Below are 23,003 nucleotides of genomic sequence, written 5' to 3' on the forward strand. Positions count from 1 at the left end.
CTACATGTTAAAACTGTTGGAGTTTGAGGATATAAGATCTCTCTCGTGAGTCCAAACGTTCCGGTCTTGAACATGTAAATACCAATATGTCTGAGCCAATGCATCAGGGTCCATTAACGAGCTCGTTCCTTCTCCTACTTGCTGTTCCCCAAACATTGATCTCGAAGGTGATAATGAGGATCTACAACAATTGAATGTATCGCTAGTTAGGTTATCTGAAAGAATGGTTAACAGACAGTGTAACCATGATTACGAAGAAATTACCTGGGGGGACCGATGATACCGTCTATGATAACGTGTGCGACGTGAACACCAAGAGGTTGAACCTCTTTAGCCAGGCACTGTGATAATGCTCTTAGAGCGAACTTCCCACAACCTACACAGTTTGGTCATTATCTTTCTATTATTTGTTTACTACGATGTTGTAATATATACTACTATGAAACAGAAACTATCATAAGTCAGATTCAATCTGAAGACAAAGAGAAGGTATATAACCTTCCTATTTGACTATCTGGTTGTCAACAAATCTATTCACCGGGTATCATTTAAAACTCTATCCAGAGATCATAAACACAAGAGAAATTTGTTGATTAGTCCAGAAACTCGCGACCCGTTTAATCTATGGTCCATCCATAAAAAACATTTAATTGGAGGTCCAAAAATGTTTTAGACTTGCAAAAAGACCCGCCTGCCCTTTTTATTGTACGTACAGAAATTAGGAAATAACTTTTATCTTTCCAGGAAGCCTTAAATACCTCTCATTTTATTTTATCTTCTTCTTCTTCTTCTTCTTCTTCTTCTTCTTCTTCTTCTTTTCTTCGTAATATCGAAATGATCTTCGTAATCAATCTTCAACAAAATAAACGAGAAAACCCCTAGATTCGATGAAAGCATTACAAAATTCAATTGAAACCATCACAACATCAACTGAAAAACCAGATCTAAACAAAAAAGAAATGGTGAAATCAAAGAAGTAAATCGTACAAGAAGAAGTAACGGGAGAACATAGTAAATTTCGGGCACGATTTTCAGTTTCTGTTCTTGGAATTCGATTGAAGATTTATAAACAGGTAATTTGTTGATCTGGTAGATGTGTTCTGACTTGATTTGATTTTGCAGGATTTTTTAGGGTTTATTGCAATTGTTATGGTTTACGGATTATTAAGAGCGAAACTGGATTTATTACAATGAATTTTTGTCGGGTGGTATTTGATTTTAGGGTTCATTTTTGCTGGTTGTAGTGACATAATCCTATTTTTGTATTGTGTTTTTACTTCTATTTTTGTTGATTTTTGATACCAATTTTCTTATGTAATCCTACAGTACATATCAGTGTGTACTGCTAAAAACCCTTGATATGTACTGTTTATCCCTTCTACTGCAGATTATATTTCTTACAGTACATATTCATATGTAGTGCATGTATGTTGTGATGATCCCACAATACATATCAGTATGTACCGCTAAAAACCATAGGTTGTGGATGATCCTACAGTACATGTTGATATGTATTGTACATATGTTGTGTATGATCCAACATAAGTATCACTATGTACTGTTAAGAACCCTACTTTATGTATGATATGTACCGTTGAAAATAATTTGTTCCCGAATTACTACATATCAACATGTAAAGATGGATATATATGATGGATACAAGTTGTTTATGTTACATCAATATGTACTAGGTAAACGCCTTTTATGCTTGGTATGTACTAGCTAACCCCTAGTACATATCGATGGAAAATTTCATTTTCTTATGTTTGAATACTAACAATACACATTGACAGTATGTTTGTTAAGGGTATTTTCTCTCTTATCAATAAGTGAGGCATCGTAATGTATTATAACTGAACCAGCGGGTGGGTAATCAAAAAACATTTTCCAAATTCTTATCAATATATATGTATTGTTAAATCCCAGTCCATACCAATATGTACAGTGCATTTTGAACTATATTTGTGTTGCTTTACTTTGCATAGAGAAGGTATTATTGATATGTGCTGATGGAAAAACTGTCTTACAATACATATCCATCAGTACATACTGATGTGTACCTGGAAACTCAGATTGCATATGTACTAGCCTTCTAGGTACATATCAATATGTACTACTAACTTGCAAAAGGAAAAAACAAAACATGTTCTTGTGATTTGTTACTTAGGTCCAATAATATTTTGGGTTCTTGTCGGTAAATAATCTTTTAGTATGTTTTGCAGTTATTTCCCATCACAAGATTCATCAAGAAGAGTTAGGTTCTGCATTGCTCGCAAGAGGAGTGATGATGAAGATGCAAAGGAAGAGCTCTACTCACTTGTAATTGTAGCAAATCTTTTTGCAGAAGGTCTCAAAGATTTGGGCACTATAGTCATTGAAGAAGCTGATGATTAGAGTTAATGTTATTTTTTCTAAGTAAACTGAAAGAAAGTTTGATTATTATCAAGATTTTAGATTTTTCAGATTGTATTTTTTTTTTCTATTTGAATTGTTTTAAGAAAATAACATCCTTTAGGATAAAAATGCACTTCTTTTTCATCCATTATGTCAACAATAATGTTCACAGTCATAATATCCAGCAGAGAAACTGTATTTGTCAAGTAAGATAAAGCCTGTTTTGTATAAAATACACTTCATTAGTGTCTACCAGGGATAGAAACAATAATATAAATAAATATAATACTCTCAAGAATGCTGACAAAATCAGTACAACGAAAATCTTGTATGGTAGATATAAATTGGATTTTTTACAAAGATATCATCGCTTTAGAGATGCGAGAATATGGTAGCTATTAATTGGGCTTGTTTACAAAGATATCATCCCTTTAGAGATGCGAGAATCATCTCTATACAACCATTTTTTATTGATTTTCTTGTCATCTACTTTTTCGCAACTGTATATTTTCTATAATCTTGCAGTTCATATTGACATGTATTGTATGAAACCCTAGTACATATCAATATGTACTGACTATCAGACTCTTTAAGATGATGAGATGAATCTTGCAGTCTCTGGCCCAGCCTTAGTAACCGCAAGTCTGCTAACTTCAATGACTTTATTTAGATTCCTGAACCTAAAAGAAATGATTCCTTAAAATCCTGAATACTGATCGCCGAACATGAAAAGAAATTTTCTTGACCAATTGTTTCCCCAATTTTCCTGAACACATGGGAAGACTTAGCTTTTCAAACATCAAGAATGGTCCATCATCGAGTGTTATTTTGTGATTCTGTAAAACCTCATCTCCATGAATAGCAGAGCTCTGATGTCGAATAGAAACTGAAGAAAATGAAATACGTGGTTACTTAGAATGATAATGATATACGTAAGGGTATTCTGGGAATTGATAAGAAGTACATGATAAGTTGCGCATGTGTGATGGATTATTGAGTAAAGAATCTGGTCCAAAAACATGTTTTTGGACCAGCGGATAATTTTATTCTGGTGGTGGACTACACAGTAACGTGTTCTGCATATATAGGATTAACCAGTAATTCCTAGTAAACACAATGAATGTCAGGTCTACGGGCACATAGAATACCGGATTATCGAAGTTCAGCCATGTAACAAGAAGGTAGACAATTAGCGCATTTAGTATCTAACTAGGCGGTTGACAAACATCAATTCTACAGAGATTAGACTTTAGAGAGTGGAAATTTTCCTACTTCGTGTTAGTGTGTGTTCTAAGGCAATTAGTTGTATCTCTCGATAAACAAGCTAACTGAACGGCAAAAGAAAGGCCAAAAAAATACTGCAAGCATCCTATCCGTTTCAGCGTCAGACTGGAAAGATAGAGGTACATATACTATCTATAGTAATGACTGAAGTTCACAAGGGATACATACATAATTCAGAGAAACCAGGAAAGCCATTAAGAGAAGCAGAACAGCCAGTGAAGAGGATGGTCCCTCTCTTTCTCTCTACCATCCCAGGCAACACCTAAGAAAGAAACAACATCAAGCATATTTAACAATATCACGCTAATACTTGGTTTGATTGGTTAAGTTTCATTTATATTAATCATACCTGCTGAGCACAATGGAAAGCACCAACGGTAGAGACAACAAGAGATTTTTCAAAAGAATCAATGCGAACATATATGAAACTAGTTGGATAAAGTTGACTGTTTGATATCTTATTCGTAACTGAAGAAGATGAGGATGAAGATGATGGTGATGGTGATGAGATAAAGGAGACTGGTTGTTGTTGTTGTTGTTGGTATGTGTTATAGACTAGAACTTCAACGAACCCAAGTGAAAGAACACCTTCAAATGTGTAGGTACACATTTCATCTTCCGCCGCGTGTCCACAAAGACACACGTGGAGGACATACGACTGAGAGCATCAAGATATGATATCACACGTGGACAGCCAAGAGACGCGCCTTGTCAAGATAGCGTCTCCACCCACCAGATCCAACGGTAGAGGATCGAGGAGACAGAAACACTAGAACACTGCAAGCACCGGAGGATAACCCAAGAGTCACTTATCCTATCCCAGAAAGATCTAAGATCTACGGCTGGGGATAGTCAGACTGACGCAGACAACAAGACAGGGGCAGAGGACAGCTTCTACCGCGGACAGACATCTCAACTACCCGCATTAATACCCTCAAACAACATACGTGTCAGTCAGCCTGTATTGGAAGCGCAGATAATACTGCGTATCCAGACAGAACACGCAGATGCAGCCGAGAACACGAAGACTTCTGCGTGAGTGGCACAAAACACAAGAGGATAAGGTTATAACGGGCTTCAGAAGTGGACCCGCACTAACTCCCTATAAATACCCCTCTCCCCAAGTGAAGAGGGGGGAAAATATTGAGAGGAGAATAGGAGAGAGACAGAGAGATAGAGAAAGTGTAAGTGAAGTTCCTCCTGCTACGCAGGCTTATGTTGATCTCAAAGTCATTCGACTATTTCTGTAACCTTCATACATATAATGAAAAACCCAAACCCGCAGACAGAGAATCATATAAGTTAATCGTTTCGTCTATGTTGCATTTATACTTTATATGTTCAATTCGATACTTATGGTATATCATGTTCGTACATTTTATACTTCATCCACTATTTATCTTATTGTATGAGCTAAGAACAATGATTGTAGTTGATGAGACGAGGAAGAGTATTAGAACTCTGAGTCAAGGATTCGACATAACCAATCCATTCCCCTCAGGCGCAGCTTATTTACTGTATTGTCATGAGTCTGCGCGCATTATTTGTGAATACTCAGATGACATGATCTCTGTGTTCACAATCTGGCGCTAGAAACAGGGATTTCATCCCGGTAAAAGATTTATCTTCTCTGTGACTTGTTTCAGGCTTCGTTTTTGAAAATAACGATGTATGGAACACTACGGTTTTTTCCGTTCATGATTTCAAAAACCAAATTTTTAACAGATCCGCGTTTTCTAAGTAGATCTGATTCTTCATGCATTTTCTAAGTTTTCACGTCTTTGAAAACCAAAATTATGAACAGATCCGCGTTTATCTAAGTAGATCTGATTCTTCATGCATTTTCTAAGTTTTCACACTTTGAAAACCAAAATTATGAACAGATCCGCGTTTATCTAAGTAGATCTGATTTTCATGCATTTTCTAAGTTTTCACATCTTTGAAAATCAAAATTATGAACAGATCCGCGTTTATCTAAGTAGATCTGATTTTCATGCATTTTCTAAGTTTTCAGTCTTTGAAAATCAAAACTTCGAACAGATCTGCGGTCATCTACATAGATGGCGCCTTTCGTATCTTCAAGATTTTACACCTTTGAGAACTCAAAACGCTAATAGATATCACGTGGGGCCCATTGTCTTCGTGATTTTTTCTCTCTTTCAGGAAAATATTAAAAGATGGAGAAAAGCAAAGATGTCGGGAAGGCAAAAGCTTCGTCAAAAGAGATGCCAAGGACAACCCCAGTGGTAACTAGGAGTAAGCAGAGAGGTGAAAAGCTAAGGCAGCGGATAGGGCGCAGGATAATGCAGAAAGCACGGCCCCATCAATGCCAACATCATCGCAGCAAACGCAAAAGTAGTAAAGCCGCGCAGCCAAAGCAGGAGCTTCAAGAGCTGGCGGATCCAAAGTTGGAGCTCCCAGAGTAACCAATGCTCAACTACAGGAACATCAGGAAGTCGTAGCAGAGTCAGGAATACAACAACCCCTCTATGGGATGCCCTTAACCAACGAACAAAACATACCTTTTCCGGCCAAGCAACCGCTTCTAATAGCAGGTCAACCCTCACAACAACCGTCGGGGTCCCAAGGTGCACGTTTAGATCCACCAGAACTAGTAATACAGATCGTGGATGAGGAACAAACCATAGCCGCTGATGAGCATTTGCGGGCAGGAACACCAAATCAAGGGTCAAATCATTCCGCTCAGATGATGGCCGAGCTGACAGAATTAAGAAAGAACCAGAAGGCATACGCAGATGCTGTGGCGATATTAGCACAAGAGAACCAAACACTCAAGGAAAGAATCATTCATAGAGCAGAGGTAGAAAACCAACGCGACGAAGCTAACTCCAAGGCTGTAGCACCTAATCAAGATAGAAGAATGGTGATCGCAAACAACCCGCTTCTATTGAACCGAAGAGGAGCAAGGAGCAGCCAAAGATCAGACCCTGATTACAATCCCGAGAACTCGGATTACTACGACGGTACCACCCTCCTAAGAGCAAAATCTACCATTCATGAAGAGCACCAGATCGCAATGGAAAATCTGCGTGCTGAGATGCTGGCAGAAATCAAGGAGCTAAAGACTAGGCAGGGAGGCGGAAGACTAGAGCCAGTGATGAAGGAAGCAAACACTATCCCGCTGACGCCACACTTGGCCAAGGCTTCCATACCGAAGAAGTGTTCGGTTCCTGCTTTAGATTGCTATGACGGATCAACTGATCCTGCGGCTCATCTTCGATATTATAATCGAATGATGGCCCGTTGGGATAACGAAGACTCCATACTGTGCAGATACTTCCCATCAAGTTTAAAAGGGTCCGCGTTGCCATGGTTTGATAACTTGCCATCAAACTCCATCGACTCCTACGACCAACTCACAGAAAAATTTCTAGAAACATACATGTACAACAAGGTTGTCAATACCGGCATGGACAAACTATTCTCGCTGGAGATGAAATACAAAAAGACTATCAGAGAATATACTAATAGATGGCACAAGATTTTCCAATCTATTGGCAACGTAGATCCCATGGTTAGTATCAACTGCTACAAATGGGGGATGGAAAGGATGAGTCCTTTGTTTGTTGAGATCCACGGGACCATCCCTACCACCGAAGGAGATCTCCGGATAATCATATAAAGGCATGCAAGGTTAGAAGAAATTCAGCGTAAAAATCCCAGAGCTCATACTCAACGTCCCACACGCACAAATTCCGTGGATCAAGCCAGCGGTTCCAAAAGAGGAATCACAGAAGAGCGTCCCAATGCAGTAAGGAAAGAAAGAAGGGATGATAGACGAAGATATGATCGAAAATTTGAGGATCAAGTCTATACCAAGCTGAATACCAGTTATTCGCGCATCCTGAGGGATATCAAAGGGAGGGAGAACTTCGATTGGCCATGGTCCAAGGGAAAGCAGCCTCCTAGATCAGAAAAATCCAAGGAATACTGGGAATACCACTGTTTCAACGGTCATCAAACAAAAAAGTGTAAAAATATCAAGATAATGATTCAAAAACTAATCGACACAGGAGACCTGAAGCAATATATACAGAAGATTGATAACGAAGATAGAACCAAGAGAGGTAAGCAGGTTCAATTACCAGAAGGCAACCGCACCCTCAACACGATTTCATATTCAGAGATTCAAGGACCATCCCTAACCTCCCAGATTGGGAAGAGATTGAGAAAACAATTCAAAGATTATTGTGAGCTTTATAAGATCGATGAGAAAGAGGTAAACGAGCACGAACAATGGATGGACGCGCCCATGAATTTCGATGCAGACGATGTGGAAGAAGACATGGAAGACCATAATGATCCTCTAGTCCTCACACTCCCAATATCAGGGTGCAATATCAAGAAAATTCTCATCGATAGAGGAAGCTCAGTCAACGTCTTGTTCTATGACACGTTCAAACGTATGGAACTCAACGACGAGCAACTACTGTCATCTTACTACACCATCTACGGATTCAACGGCGCATCTACAAAGCCCCTAGGGGACATTGTCTTACAAGTAGACGCAGGGCCCATGAAAGTGGACACTCGATTCAGCGTCGTAGATGCACCTTCACCTTACAACACCATCATCGGAAGAAGATGGGTTCACAAGCTCAAGGGAGTACCGCAACCTACCATCAATATCTCAGATTCCCAACACCCCAGGGAGTCATGGAAATTAAACGAGACCAAGTAACTGCGCGGGAATGTCAGACCTTACAGAATCAGATCAATAATGAGCGGAAAGAAAAGCACCAGTCCCGAAGAGCCAAAAATAAGGAAATAACCATAAATACATATCTGGAAGAAATCTCCGGAAAAATCCTTCTGAACGTAAGCACCACTGGCAGCGCAGAAGCCAGCACCTCCGCGACAAAAGAAGACGGAGAGCCCACCAAATAGCAATCAAAGAATGTTCCTCTCTGGGGGAACCGAAACCCACGTTTACACCGTCGAGCAGCTAAAGAAGTCAAATAGGTACTGAGGGAAACCCGAAGATTATCAGAATAGGCCCTGATGGATGAAGAAAGAGAAGCCGCGCTAATCAAACTTAAAGGAATACGAGGACATCTTTGCTTGGAAATTGGGGGACATGCCGGGAATTGATCCAAAGTTAGTCATCACGAACTTTGAATAAAACCAGGTACCCCCCCTTTTAGGAAGAAGGTGAGCAAAATAGCTCAGAATACCATCGAGCAGTTGAAGTGAACTCCGCAAACTACTGGACGCATGATTCATCAAAGAAGTTAAGTACCCAACATGGATCTCTAACATGGTCATCGTACCGAAGAAAAATGGCGGAGTAAGGATATACATCGACTTCACCAACCTCAATAAGGCTTGCCCTAAAGATAGCTATCCACTGCCAAGCATTGACCAACTTGTCGAGGCAGTTGAAGGATACGAAGAAATGTCATTCATGGATGGATACTCTGGATACAATCAATTATTCCTAGCAGAAGAAGATCAGCAAACATACACATTCTATACACCACGACCTCTATTGCTATGTAAGAATTCCTTTGGACTTGGAAGCGACGCAGGGGCAACCTACCAAAGAATGGTGGATGCAATTTTCAAACCATGGATGGAAGTACGCTGGAAGTATATGTGGATGATATGCTCATTAAAAGCAAGCTGCGCAAAGATCATCACCAAGACCTAAAAGATATTTTCCAAGCAATGAGAGTGCACAACATGAAGGTAAACCCAGAGAAGTGCACTTTTGGTGTCACTTCCGGAAAGTTCCTCGGATATTTGGTGACGAAGAGGGGCATTGAAGTCGATCCCGCTAAAATTGAAGCAATCGTAAGAATGCCATCCCCAAAGAATTTAAAAGAGGTTCAGAAACTCAATGGTTCGCTGGCTACACTGGGGAGGTTCATATCCAGGTCCTCGGATAGATGTAAGCACTTTTTTAACATTCTCAAAAAGGAAGCAAATTCGAATGGACGGCAGAGTGCGAGGAAGCTTTTCGAAATATCAAAGAATACCTGGCTGAGATCCCTATATTACAAAAACCAGACCCTGATGAAGTGTTGGCACTATACATAGCAGCAACAGAAGATGCAGTCAGCGCCGTATTGGTTAAAACCAACACGAAGATAGAGCATCCCATCTATTACATCAGCAAGACTCTGAACGCAGCAGAAAGGAACTACACGAAGATCGAGCAGATCATCTTGGCATTAGTATGGGCAAACCTGAAACTCAGAACTTACTTTTTGACTCACTACGTCCGCGTCCCATGCAAAGCTCCGCTAGAAGCAGTCCTTAAAAACGCAGGAAAAGTAGGCAGAATTGCAAAATGGAATATTCACTTAGATCAATTCAGTAACATCCATGAGCTACAACACTCTAAGAAGTCACAAGTATTAGAAGATTTCCTAGCAGACTTACCATTGGATAACTGATGAGTGCCAAATATTGTATATATTTATCCCTTTTTGTTGGCATTTAACTCATCTTTTGTGCAGTAATTCTACATTTTATCCCATATTCTGTATTTTCATTGTTTTCAAGAATAAATATTTTTCTTACTTAATTTTGCATTTTTAGGTATCAAATAAAGTCTGGATGATTTGCGGAGCAGAAAAGTAGTGAAAAGCCGGGAGGAATTACGCAAGGAAGCCGTGAAGAATGATGTGCGGAAGACCAAAAGGGTAGAAATGGGCTTGAAGAAGAAGAATTGATCTTAAAGAAGAAGTGGGCTCTAGATTGTCCAAGCCCAAAACTCATTTCTCAAACCCAAATTCTAAACCCAAAGCCTAAAACCCAAATCCATTCCCGCCTCCGCCTGTAGCCGTCAGATTGGATCTCAGCTGAATCCAATGGTCGCTTCAGTAAAGTTCATCAAAATCCGAAGTTCTTGTCAAACACCATAGTGCTTAAATTCTAAGCCTTCAGATTAGATTGTAGTTGAATCCAACGATCGCTTCTAGGCCTGTGCATCAAATCCTGATGATTCCGATCAACACTACAACACCTAACCTAATCTCGCACCGTAGACTTCGTTGTATTTTACATCCTACGGTCGCTACAAGCTGCTTCTTCCTTATCCGTCCGATCCACCTACCATCTCCATATCCAGCGGCTTCAGATCGCGGTACACCCATCTTGATACACCCGCATAACACACTAATACTCGAACCCTATACCCTAAACCAAACAGCACCTAATCTCTTCTCCATCGACTCCATCTTCTTCTCCCCCATTCCTCTGCAGAAACACCCATTCCACCACCATCACCTCCACCTGCTAATTCCATCATCCATCGCTCCTGTCACCACCATTTCTACCACCAACTCCTCTGTCTCAATCACCTATACATCCCCCTACTCTCTAGCCATCTATTACATCAGCCCATCACCCCTCTTTCTCGCTGGAACCCTAGGCGTGAAGAGTTGATGAAATAGATGAGGCTATAGATTGAAATTGAGGGCAGAGAAGGATCGAGAGAGAAGAGAAGAGGCATGGGTCACCACCAATTCAGCGGATTTGGTGAGCAATTTCGAAATTGAAAACCCTAATTTCAATTCTAGGGTTTCGGAAAAATTGGGTATTTGGTGATATAAATAGGGGGTGATGTAGAGCAGAGAGAGGGTGTTCTTGGGCTAGCCAAGATTCCCCCAAATTTGGGTTAGTGTATGTTTAATTTTAATTTTCAATTTCAACTTCAAATCAATTTAAATCTTTAGGGTTATGTTTAATTTGTTCTCAATTCTGTTATTTTGTGCTGTTTAATTCTTGTTGTTATATTTCTGTTTAATATTTGCTGTTTTTATAATTCCATGACCTGTTTAATTTCTGAATACCATGTCCTGTTACTTGATGTTTAATGCTTACTGTTCCTATTCTTCTTATGTTTTGCTCACTGTAATTCCTGTTCTTGTTCTGTTTAAGTGTCCAGTTTAGTGTTCTGTTTAGGGTTCATGTTTAGATTAATATTGTTCATTGTTCCTGTTTGTCCCCTGTTAATGATAATCCTGTTAGTGTTAATTCTGTTTAATGTTAATGTTAGTTTAAATGCTCAAATGTTAAGTTTGTTCATTGTGAAGTGATGGAATGTTAGGCTAGAAGCCTTGAAGCATTGGATTGATTGAGCAGTGGGGAGAAACTAGTGCTCACTAGTGACTGTGAGCAAACTGGTTCTCTTCCCACTCTAGTTGTATGCCTAGGCTCTCTTGTTTTGTCAACTGTTAGCTTCCCAAATGTTAGGATTAGTCTACTGTTGTGTGTCAATGCTAGGTTAGAGCCTTAGAGCATTGAGTTGATTGAGCAGTGGGGAGAAACTAGTGCTCACTAGTGACTGTGAGCAAGCTGGTTCTCTTCCCACTCTAGATGAATGCCTAAAGCCATTGCCTTGGCTTTGCTTTTTTTTTTTCCTTTTTTTTACTTCACTGTCTTCTTCACACCCCTGCCCTTGGCTTAGGCCTTGGTTCCATTGTTCTTGTTTAGTTTCATTGTACTGTCACATTTACTTCACTATTACCTTGTGTTTATTGTTTTATCATCCATTGCCTCATTATTTCACTACTATCTTCATCACTTTCACAATCTTTTGTCACTGCTTTGTTTAGTGCATTGTTGTTTAGTTCTTTGCTGTTTAGTCATTGTCTTGTTTAATTTTCTTCATTGTCTTTGCCTTAGGCTAACTGCCTTTGTATTATTGCCTCACTGCCTTCTTCCTCTATCTTTGCTGTTTTGGCCTAGAGCCATTGTTGCTCACTGTTACCTGTCTCTCCTGGTCACTTCTTTTCTTCTTGACCAAAAACTCTCTAAGCCCACTGTCCATTGTTTGTACAAACTGAAGCCCAGTTCACTAAGGCAAAGACCCAGTTCAATCCAAAGATCAAGCCCAGTTCAATTCACATCAGAAACCAACTGAACCCAAGTTCAGCCCATCAAAACCACTGAAAGCCCAACTCATTCCAAGGGTATTCATAACCCATTAGCACTCAAAAGCCCATTGATTATTCATAGCCCAATAACAAATTAGAGCCCAAAATAGCTAGAGAACTCCAAACACACCCAGTCTCTGTGGATCGACCCGTACTTGCACGAGCTACAACTGACGACCGTGCACTTGCGGTATTACTGTAGGCCCGTTTTTATTACGCTTCAATTTATACGCTTTCCCGGGTCTACCAATAACTGCGAAGAAGTCATCATCGAAGGACGAAAGGCAGCAGGACTACCAGAAATGGACGAAGGTAAAGACCCTATAGACATCTTGGAACCAAAAAATCCTAGGCAATGGGAAGTCTTCGTAGATGGGTCGAAAAATAAAGAAGGGGCGGGGATAGGCATCGTAATCACCACCCCAACATGACACAGGATCATACATGCTTTCAGGTTAGAATTCAAGGGGAATACCAACAACATAGTTGAATATGAAGCAGTGGTGCATGCCCTTCAGTTGATAATAAAAATGGGCATAACTGACGTGTGTTTGACAAGCGATTCACAGCTGGTCATTCGAAAAATAGGGTTGCAATATAATGTTTATGACAGAACATTGTCAGCATACATGGAATGGGTGCAAACACTGGCATCACAACTCCCAAACATCAAATTCCGACACCTGGCAAGGAAGGAACTCAGGCACGCGGATACCCTGGCCTACATATCATCCATGCTCAGAAACGAGGACGTCAAAGTAATCAAAGTAACCAGGATTTACGAGCCTTCAATTGATATTCAAGAACTCTGCGCTGCACAGCAGAGGAACCACGCAGAAGAACATATTGCAGATGATGACGTGGAAGAATTCATCGCGGATGATTTCCAAGAAGATGACATCATGGCTAAGGCAGATCAAGATGAAGACTTCAGCAAAGAAGAAGATTGGAGGTCTGAGATTCATCTTTTCCTAAAAGAAAGAATTCTACCCTCAGATCTAAAGCAAGCCAGAAAAATACAGTCAAAGGCAGGAAGATATGATCTGAGAAAAGAAATTTTGTACAAAAAATCTTTTCTCGGACCATTATTACGTTGCCTATCCAGATCCGAAGGACATTTGATTTTGAAAGACATACACCGCGGCGACGCAGGCAATCACAGCGGAATGAGATCCCTAGCAGATAAGGCGAAAACTCAAGGATATTACTGGCCAACAATGATACGAGACGCTGCAAGAATGTCACGAAGATGCGAAGAATGCCAGCGTTTCGCCAAAAAAATCCACGCACCGCAACAATGTTAAACCCAGTAGACAGCCCTTGGCCATTCTCAAAATGGGGCATAGACATCGTGGGTCCCCTAATCGAAGGATCAGGGAAGAGAAGATTCTTGATAGTGGCCACGGACTATTTCAGCAAATGGGTAGAGGCTAAAGCCCTGGCAAGGATTCGAGACGCAGATGTCTTCACATTCATTTTTCAAAACATCATTTGCAGGTTTGGCATACCAGCTGAGATTGTATCTGACAATGGCAAGCAATTCCAGGGAAAAAACATCGACTTACTCTTCGATACTTTCAAAATTCGAAAGAACAAGTCAACACCAATTTACCCTCAAAGCAATGGTCAGGCAGAAGCCACAAACAAAACCCTCGCACTCATCCTCAAAAAGCAGTTGGACGAATACAAGAAGCGTTGGTGTGAGCAACTACACAACGTTTTGTGGGCTTATAGGACAACTCGAAGATCAGCCACGGGAGAATCCCCATTCTTACTCACCTATGGAGCCGAAGCTATTATCCCAACAGAAATAATCATGCCAACTACGAAGACTGAAGCATGGTAGAAGAACCTCACAGCGGACATGATGTTGGAAAGGTTGGATGATCTAGAAGAGAGGAGGGAGGCAGCACTACAAAAAATGGAAAACTATCAAAGGAAACTAGAAAGGGAGTTTAATAAGAGGGTTAAGCTTAGAAATTTCGTAGAAGGGCAGTATGTGCTGAGGACCATTCCTCAATACCAACGAGAACAGAAGTGGGGAAAATTAGCACCAACATGGGGGGACCCTTCGTCATACATGATGTTGCAGGAAATGGGTCTTATTATCTGCGCAACCTAAAAGGGGAGATCCTCAAACACCCATGGAATGAAAAATATCTCAAGCCATACTACCCGTAGAGGGCAACGCAGACCTGCATCTGCGTGAAGAGCGCCAGAAGAAGAAAACGACGCTTGCGATCGACATGTTTCTATCTCTGAGAGAGGAATAGCAAACCTCAACCTATCAATCAAGCAAACTTTTGGAAAAAAATAGTCACAATACATGGAGCAACATAGTAACAAGACGACTACGTGTAAATATAACACCTCACGAGAACCCTACACCTGTAAATACAGCCTCCGCGTCAATACTTCATCCTCCTGTTTTTTACTATTTGCTACCTCAGAGGTTCCATCAATGGAATTCTTTTAAATGTAACTCAACAAACTGAATAGACACCTTAACCCTCTTTCACCCGTGGACGTAGAAACTCTGCTGTCGAACCACGTAAACACTGGTGTTAATTGTTGTTCTATTTTACTTGGGGAAAGTAGTCACCTACAATCTCTCGGGACTCCCCTATCAGCGTCTATAAGTGTAGGACCATGGGGAAGGCATCCAGCAGAAAGAGATACCCAACCAATCTTATGGCAGCGGGTTGACGGAATGAACGTACATTCCAAACAACTATATCCTAGAACGCTGGCCCGACCCCCACCGTCTGGGAATCCTCTGGCCCAGGATTATCCATCGGGGTGACAGGTCTCAGGACGTTCACGAAGATACACATATCTTCGGGTTCGCACTCAAACACTTCACTTACACTTATGGCAGCGGGTTGACGGAATGAACGTACATTCCAAACAACTCATATCCTAGAACGCTGCCCCGACCCCCACCGTCTGGGAATCCTCTGCCCAGGATTAGCCAGCGGGGTGACAGGTCTCGGTACGTTCACGAAGATACACATATCTTCGGGTTCACACTCAAACACTTCACTAACCCTGATTACATTCAGTTATATTCCAAATTAACCATAACAATGATCAATTCATTAAAAGTTGATTACAGGCTTGGCAATGATACGCGGAAACAAGAAAATACAAAAGGAATCTCACGAAGCCTCATAATCAACAAAGATCAACTCTCTACAAAAATCTACTTGGATGGTTCAACCCCACCAGCAGGTTTAGCAATCTTCCCCTTCTGCGTTGAAGGTACGCTCCCACCAGAGGAAGGCCCTGAAGAACCAGATGTAGGGGGCGGGGGTTTCTCACGGCGCGGATAGCTCTTGATAAGCCATGCTCGGTCTTAAGATCATACTCGATGCTATCCAGAATTTTGTTAGTCTCTTTCACTAGTTGACACCGAGCCTTGTACGCAATAACAGTATTCATCATCTCAGCCTTTGACAACAACGAGGAAAGGCGACTCACTTCCTTCGAAACGGCTTGGGAAGCCTCGTCCCTTGCTGTAGCTAAACCTTTATGATAATTAATCTGACTTTCCTGATGCACTAATTGAGATTGAGCCTCCGCAAGCTCTTCATTTGCAGTGCGAATCTGTCCCTAGAGCTCTGCAAGGAAAAGAAAAATGCAGATGGTTAGGTCCAGGAAATTACAGAATCACACTCGATAATATAATCATATACCTTCGACTCTCGCCGAAGCTATTTCATATTCGTTAGAAACAGCATCACGGGCTTCATCAAGAAAATCATACTCATCTGACAACTTCTTATAATCCGCTTGAAGGGTTGAAAGGGCGTACTGACTCGCATCTAATTCTACATGTTTCATTGAATCCAAGTGACGAAGATGGTTGACCTCATTATTTAAACCCTCCAGATCCTTGTTGAGCTGATACATATTTACTTCAAGATTTCTCTCAGACTCAGCTTGGCGTACCACATCTGCCCTAGACGCAGCTAAAGCTTTGCTAAGAGCACCAGCCTCAGCCCTAGCATCATCTCTCTCCCTAGCAAGACGCTGAATGTAATCTTTAACATCAGAAGACTGAGAAGAACGAGCTTGACGCAATTCTTCTTCCAAGAGATTGATTTTAGCTTCCAATGATGAGACCTGTTCTCGGGATTCACGAAGATTATCACGCGTCCACAACAACGTTCCATCAAACAAACGACGATCATTGTTACAGTTGTTCTGCATATCAATCATTTGGACTCGTCTGACCCGCCACTCCTCTGCCAGAGCATTATTTTCATCGGCACGAGCATTCCACTTATCAGCCTCGCTCTTTATATTCTCTACCAACTCTGCAATACGAAATTTCTGACGCTGCCGCTCTTTCGGAAGCCATACTAACTCAGGAACTCCACCCACTGAAGATAAGGTGGGGGAGGGAGACTCAGACAGAACACTAATTACAGTAAATGACAACAACAAGGAAGAGAAAAGATAACCAAACCTGTAACAACCGAAGAATTCTTCTTGGCCTCCTCCAACTCACTACGAGTCATAGCAAGATTCATGCGAAGCTTCTCCTCCTCCTTGCCTTGTTGCTCCTTAGCCTTGAGGAGACTCTTCAAATCACATATCTACCTATCCCTATCAGCAATGACAGTCTCAGCCGTAGTAAGCTCCTCTTCCCTAAGACGAAGCTTAGCCTCCAACTTAAGGGATTTGGCCTTAAAAAACTGGTACAACATGTGATTGCAATGCTCACTCCTCATCATCTGCGAATCAGAAGATTAGAACACCCTGACTCTAAAAATTGATACCAGGCAAAATGGTAAGAGAACTCGCCTCTAACATCCGCTGTTGGGGAAATCCATACTGATACCCATCAGCCAACGCCATCATATCAGCAACAGTCGAGGGAGCGTCAACTACTAGAGCAGCCTCCAAGGCCCAAAGATTCTTATCCCACGCTTCTGCAACCTGGTCCTCGGGAGACAATTGCATCATCTTACGGGTATAGGCATCAGATTTCTTCTCACCCTCCACCACAGGAGCTGGATTGGGTACGAACATCAAGTTCTTCTTTTTAAACCAAGCTAAGATGGCATCATCACCCTCAAGGATCAGTGACTGAGGAAAATCATCTCCAGAAGACCCAACCGAGGCCTTACCCATGTCCGTGAATTTAGCACCCGAAGAGTTCGAGGCTACTCCCGCATCCAAATATGGAAGGTCTCTAGCACCGCTCCCCTCTGGAACATCGCTAGCATCCACGACTCCCTTTCCCTTTCCGTCCGCCTTGTTAGAGTTACCAAGCACATCCCAATCATCGTTTGGGGAAAGCAGGTTGAACTCAGAAGCCAGGCCCAGGGCAGCGTTTATGTCAAAACTATCCTCCGCAGAATAAATCCGACCAAACGAAAACTCCTTAGACATAGCAGGAATTTCACCACCAACACCCTCATCACCAAGGCCAGTGTTATCATCACCATCATCACTGCAACCCGCAGGATTAACTTCGGCACTAGCATCATGACAACCTGCGGGATTAATTTTACCACCAATACCGCTGCCACCAGCGGTAGTATTACCTTCAACAAATTCTTCATCATCATGACCTGGAGGGGATGTATCAGTACGCTCTTCCATATCAGACATATCTTCATCCTCTCCAAGCTCAGTCACATGACTGTTAACTTCTTCATAAACCTCCGCCTCCTCGATTGTTGCTGTGGTGGACTGCTTGGGATTTATCATCCTTTTCTTCGTCGCCTAAAAAGACAAGGCACAAGAATAAAAATCCCTGAATTTGAAAAAAAAAATAATTAAAACTGCCTCAACTAAAGGACAAGGCATATGGAAATCTGACCTTGACAACCGCAGCATTCTTCGCCTGAAGATCAGCATCGGAACTCTCTTCGTCATCTCCATCAACAACATCGAGGGCATATTGGAAATTCATGCCCTCAAAATTCAAATGCCAAGGACGTAAATTCCCATAACGAGCAGGAGGAGCCGCACGTATCTGGCTATCTGCGGTAGGACGCCATCCTTGCGGACCTGGAACCCGCCCCCAAGCCCAGGGACCAACAACCTCAATAATAGTTGCGTTCCATTCATAGCCATGATCACGCTTGATCCGCTCACGAGTAGGAAACAGCATACCGGGAGCCAGGAGCCTCTTTTGGACGGTCCCCCTTCTGCGTATTCCCTCTATGCGACTCACCCCTCTTAGAAGTTAAGTGCCTCTGACCAGAAGAAGACGAAACCCTATGAACGCGGGCATCACCTTGGGAAGATTTAGACGAACCTCCACCAGGCGGAGAAACATCAGGATCCCTACGCGGAGGAGATCTACGCGGACTAGGCGGTGGAGTTTGATAAGAAACCCGCGGACGGTCAACCATGTCTGCGTAGTACACAAACAAGTTTCAGATTTCCGCGGAGACAAAACGAAAATCAAAAAACCCAATTTCATCAAGTTCTTCATAATCATGAACCAGATAGAAAATAAGAACAAAACCTAAATAAAAAGGGGAAATAACAAATAGGGGCAAACTTGCACGAAGGAAGATATCATTACTGTTTGTAATGACGAACAGGGGCAATCATACACACATCTATATATATGTTCTTCATCACAAACACATATAGCAACAACAAAAAACGAATATATTTTTCAAAAGATAATCAAACACAGTAGAATCACTTACCTATAAAGGAAAAACCAGGGTCGTGAAAAAAGCCTCGACGAACAACAGAAGCAGCAGAAAGCTTCGACGAACAACAACAGCAGCAAAAAGCTTTGAGGAACAACAACAGCAGCAGCAGAAAGCTTCGAGGAACAACGACAGTAGCAGCAGCAACAATTAATAACAAGGAAACAAAAGCAGAGAACAAAAAATAAAAGTTCTGAGGAAAGAGAAGGAATGAAATTTATGACTAGAGAATTTTCATATTCCTTCTCATATATATATACAAAGAGAAATAAAACCGCCCCACTACCCAAGAAGAAGTTATTGCAAATAGTGGGGAACGTGCCCTAAAATCTAGGAAAATAATAAAGAGAAGATGAAGAGAGTAACACGTTTTTTCTTCCCACTTCGACTAACCTCCCAGTAGGATGAAAAGGGGCAAATTGTAGGTACACATTTCATCTTCCGCCGCGTGTCCACAAAGACACACGTGGAGGACATACGACTGAGAGCATCAAGATATGATATCACACGTGGACAGCCAAGAGACGCGCCTTGTCAAGATAGCGTCGCCACCCACCAGATCCAACGGTAGAGGATCGAGGAGACAGAAACACTAGAACACTGCGAAACACTGGAGGATAACCCAAGAGTCACTTTATCCTATCCCCAGAAAGATCTAAGATCTACGGCTGGGGATAGTCAGACTGACGCAGACAAGACAGGGGCAGAGGACAGCTGTCTACCGCGGACAGACATCTCAACTAACCGCATTAAATACCCTCAAACAGCATACGTGTCAGTCATCCTGTATTGGAAGCACAGATAATACTGCGTATCCAGAAAAAACACGCAGATGCAGCCGAGAACACGAAGACTTCTGCCTGAGTGGCACAAAACACAAGGGATAAGGTTATAACGGGCTTCAGAAGTGGACCCCATGTAACCTCCCTATAAATACCCCCTCTCCCCCAAGTGAGGGGGGGGCAGAAAATATTGAGAGGAGAATAGGAGAGAGACAGAGAGATAGAGAAAGTGTAAGTGAAGTTCCTCCTGCTACGCAGGCTTATGTTGATCTCAAAGTCATTCGACTATTTCTGTAACCTTCATACATATAATGAAAAACCCAAACCCGCAGACAGAGAATCATATAAGTTAATCGTTTCGTCTATGTTCATGCATTTATACTTTATATGTTCAATTCGATACTTATGGTATATCTTGTTCGTACGTTTATACTTCATCCACAATTTATCTTATTGTATGAGCTAAGAACAATGATTGTAGTTGATGAGACGAGGAAGAATATTAGAATTCTGAGTCAAGGATTCGACATCACCGATCCATTCCCCTCAGGCGCAGCTTATTTACTGTATTGTCATGAGTCTGCGCGCATTATTTGTGAATACTCAGATGACATTGATCTCTGTGTTCACAAAATGCTTCTCGAATACTTTGTGAGTCGGAGCAATCGATTTTAATGGCGAAAACTTGAGCCTTTGCCTCTCTAGCTATCTCCTCCGCGAATCTAGACAATCTTCCTGCAGCATTATGTTAAAATCATCAGTAGGATGGGACTTACATGTGATATACAATATATAATAAACTGGATAAGATGAGAAGATTAATTCATTGCCTAAATCTCGGGAAAGGATGGCAACGGTGTAGCCTTCCTGGGAAAATTTCCGAGCAATGGAGCGGCCCAGTTTAGGTCCGACGCCGACAATAGCAGCAATGCCTTTCGGGGAGGTTCCACTACCGCTTGCCATGTTGCGCATCTTGTACGAGTTAGTAGTTGTAGGAAGCCAGGGAAGGTCCAGAACGTGCATGAGAGAACCTTCTTGATGTCTCCTTCTATAATCCTCTTGTTATGGCTTTATCTCTCTTCTTATCCCCCTATCTGGTGCGCAGAAAGAAGCTTGGAAATTCCTGAAGTAAATAAAGAGATAAATATTATGAGTTTTCAATTAATGGAGTCCTTGTATATTCATTAATTGTTTGCAACTTGCTCATACCAATTGGTCTGGCAGTTTAAGGTATCGAGTGGAGAATGCTCAGATTTACAGACCTAGAATTATCTCTATGCACTCATATATGGAATACAGAGGAGATATATATACTGGACCAATTATCTCTTCGCATTTCAAGAAATGTTTGGATTGTCATTAAGAAAAGAAAAAAGGGCTTCGATGCATGATCATTTATTTAAATGCTACTCATGCTAGGCAGATTTCGTTAACATGTTTAAGTTGACTTAGTTGCCTTCCAACAAAAAAATTGACCAAGCGAAGAATCAGCCCTTGATTCCACCCACCTCTGGCAACTCCCTGTGAGAATCAGCAGTACACTTTCCCTCGCTCTTGATGCTCCGTATAAAGCCAAATAAAGACTACTGACTATTCAAATATGTTATTGTTATCATAGGGAGCTAATAGGGTTGTAATTGTATAGTCATTTTCATCGCATTATTCTGCTCATCATAACCATTGGTCTTCATCAAACTTTTCAGAAAGTATATTTATGATCTTCTATTACAGTATCTCGTATTAAGGATATACGTATGCATATAGAGATGGAGATAACATATAGAGAGTGGACACTGTCTCATCGTGGATGGATTACCTTCATCAAATTGCATCCATATTGCATGGTCCTACCTCTATCATTTGAAGGCCAGATGGGCCAAACTTTTGTGAGCTAGGGTTAGTTTCCACTTTATATCCAGCTCTGCAGTTGGCAATAACATTAAATGTGAAGGTTTGAAGAATCCTTTTGGAATAAATGACTTCACATGCATGGGTTTCTTACATGAGCTGCACCATTCTTGTCATTCAATGACCATTTGACGCTGATCATTACAGTAGGGAAGGATGTGTTTATTGTTTGTACGCGTTTGGTTGATGATAAAGTGTTCTTTTCTTTTCCAATTGAGGAGATCTTATTGCACTGGTTGCAATTTGTACTGCGCACCGCTTAATGTGTTTAGATGGGGCAGAAAGGAGAATTTAGAAGAAGGGAGTACTTAAAAGGATGCCCTAGCCAGTGATTTACAACCGAACAAAAAAAAAGTTTAACAGAAATTAGTAAATAAAAGAGCAATAATCATAAAGATAATAGCATCTCCAATGGAAAGGTGATGCGCTTCCTACGTGGCTGATCACCAAAGATACCCTTAGAGCATCTCCAGCAGAGGGAGAATCTTGTTTTTTTAAGTGACACGTATGGTTTTAGATCCCCGTTTGGCATAAATTCATCTCCAACAGGAGGGTCCTACAAAGTAGGAGAGACCAATTATTAAATATGAAGGTGTTCAAGAAAGTGTTATCTACACCTCTGGCTCCACCTCCACGTCATATTTTTCACTATATTTCTTAAAAAATTCTTTACTATTGGAGATGGTTTTTTAAATGTGAGGTCATATATTTACTCTATGTGTAGACCTCATAAATAAAAGGTCTAAATTAAAAAGCCACGTATGATTTTTTACACCTTCTGTTGGAGCTAAGAGCGTCTCCAAGAGAAGGTGGAAGATTTATTTTTTAGTGGCACATAGGATTTTAAAGCTTCATTTTAACTAAATCCATCTCCAACAGTAGGTCCTATAAAACAAGAGGGATGAAATACTAATTTTGAAGGTTTTAAAGAAAGTATTATCTTGACCTCCGGAATGACCTCCATGTCATGTTTTTTATTTTAAATAATTAATTAAAAAACAACTAAACGGTTAAGATTTCATCACACAAGATTTTCTAAGGGTCAA

At 41.2% G+C, this 23,003-nt stretch overlaps 1 protein-coding gene across 1 annotated transcript; it reads right to left on the minus strand.

The window, feature by feature from the left end:
• LOC113280025 (very-long-chain 3-oxoacyl-CoA reductase-like) lies at positions 1 to 21,021 on the minus strand. The gene is made up of 6 exons (XM_026528662.1): positions 20,880 to 21,021; positions 20,685 to 20,784; positions 4,028 to 4,274; positions 3,847 to 3,940; positions 265 to 376; positions 1 to 181 (listed from the first exon to the last, which is right to left on the minus strand). The coding sequence occupies exons 1-6, from the start codon at positions 21,019 to 21,021 to the stop codon at positions 1 to 3; spliced, it is 876 nt and encodes a 291-aa protein (XP_026384447.1).
• Between the last annotated feature and the right edge of the window lie 1,982 nt (positions 21,022 to 23,003).

The sequence above is a fragment of the Papaver somniferum genome, chromosome 5 (genome assembly GCF_003573695.1).
Source record: "Papaver somniferum cultivar HN1 chromosome 5, ASM357369v1, whole genome shotgun sequence".
In the NCBI taxonomy this organism is placed as follows: domain Eukaryota; kingdom Viridiplantae; phylum Streptophyta; class Magnoliopsida; order Ranunculales; family Papaveraceae; genus Papaver; species Papaver somniferum.

Bases quoted from the DNA above. Each gene is read 5' to 3' on its own strand.
- LOC113280025 (XM_026528662.1), bottom strand. From the start codon at position 21,021: ATGCGCAACATGGCAAGCGGTAGTGGAACCTCCCCGAAAGGCATTGCT. The intron at 20,785-20,879 runs GCAATGAATTAA...ATAATGCTGCAG, and splicing joins CATCCTTTCCCGAGATTTAG to GAAGATTGTCTAGATTCGCG. The intron at 4,275-20,684 runs ATTTTGTGAACA...GTGTACCTACAC, and splicing joins TCACAAAGTATTCGAGAAGC to ATTTGAAGGTGTTCTTTCAC.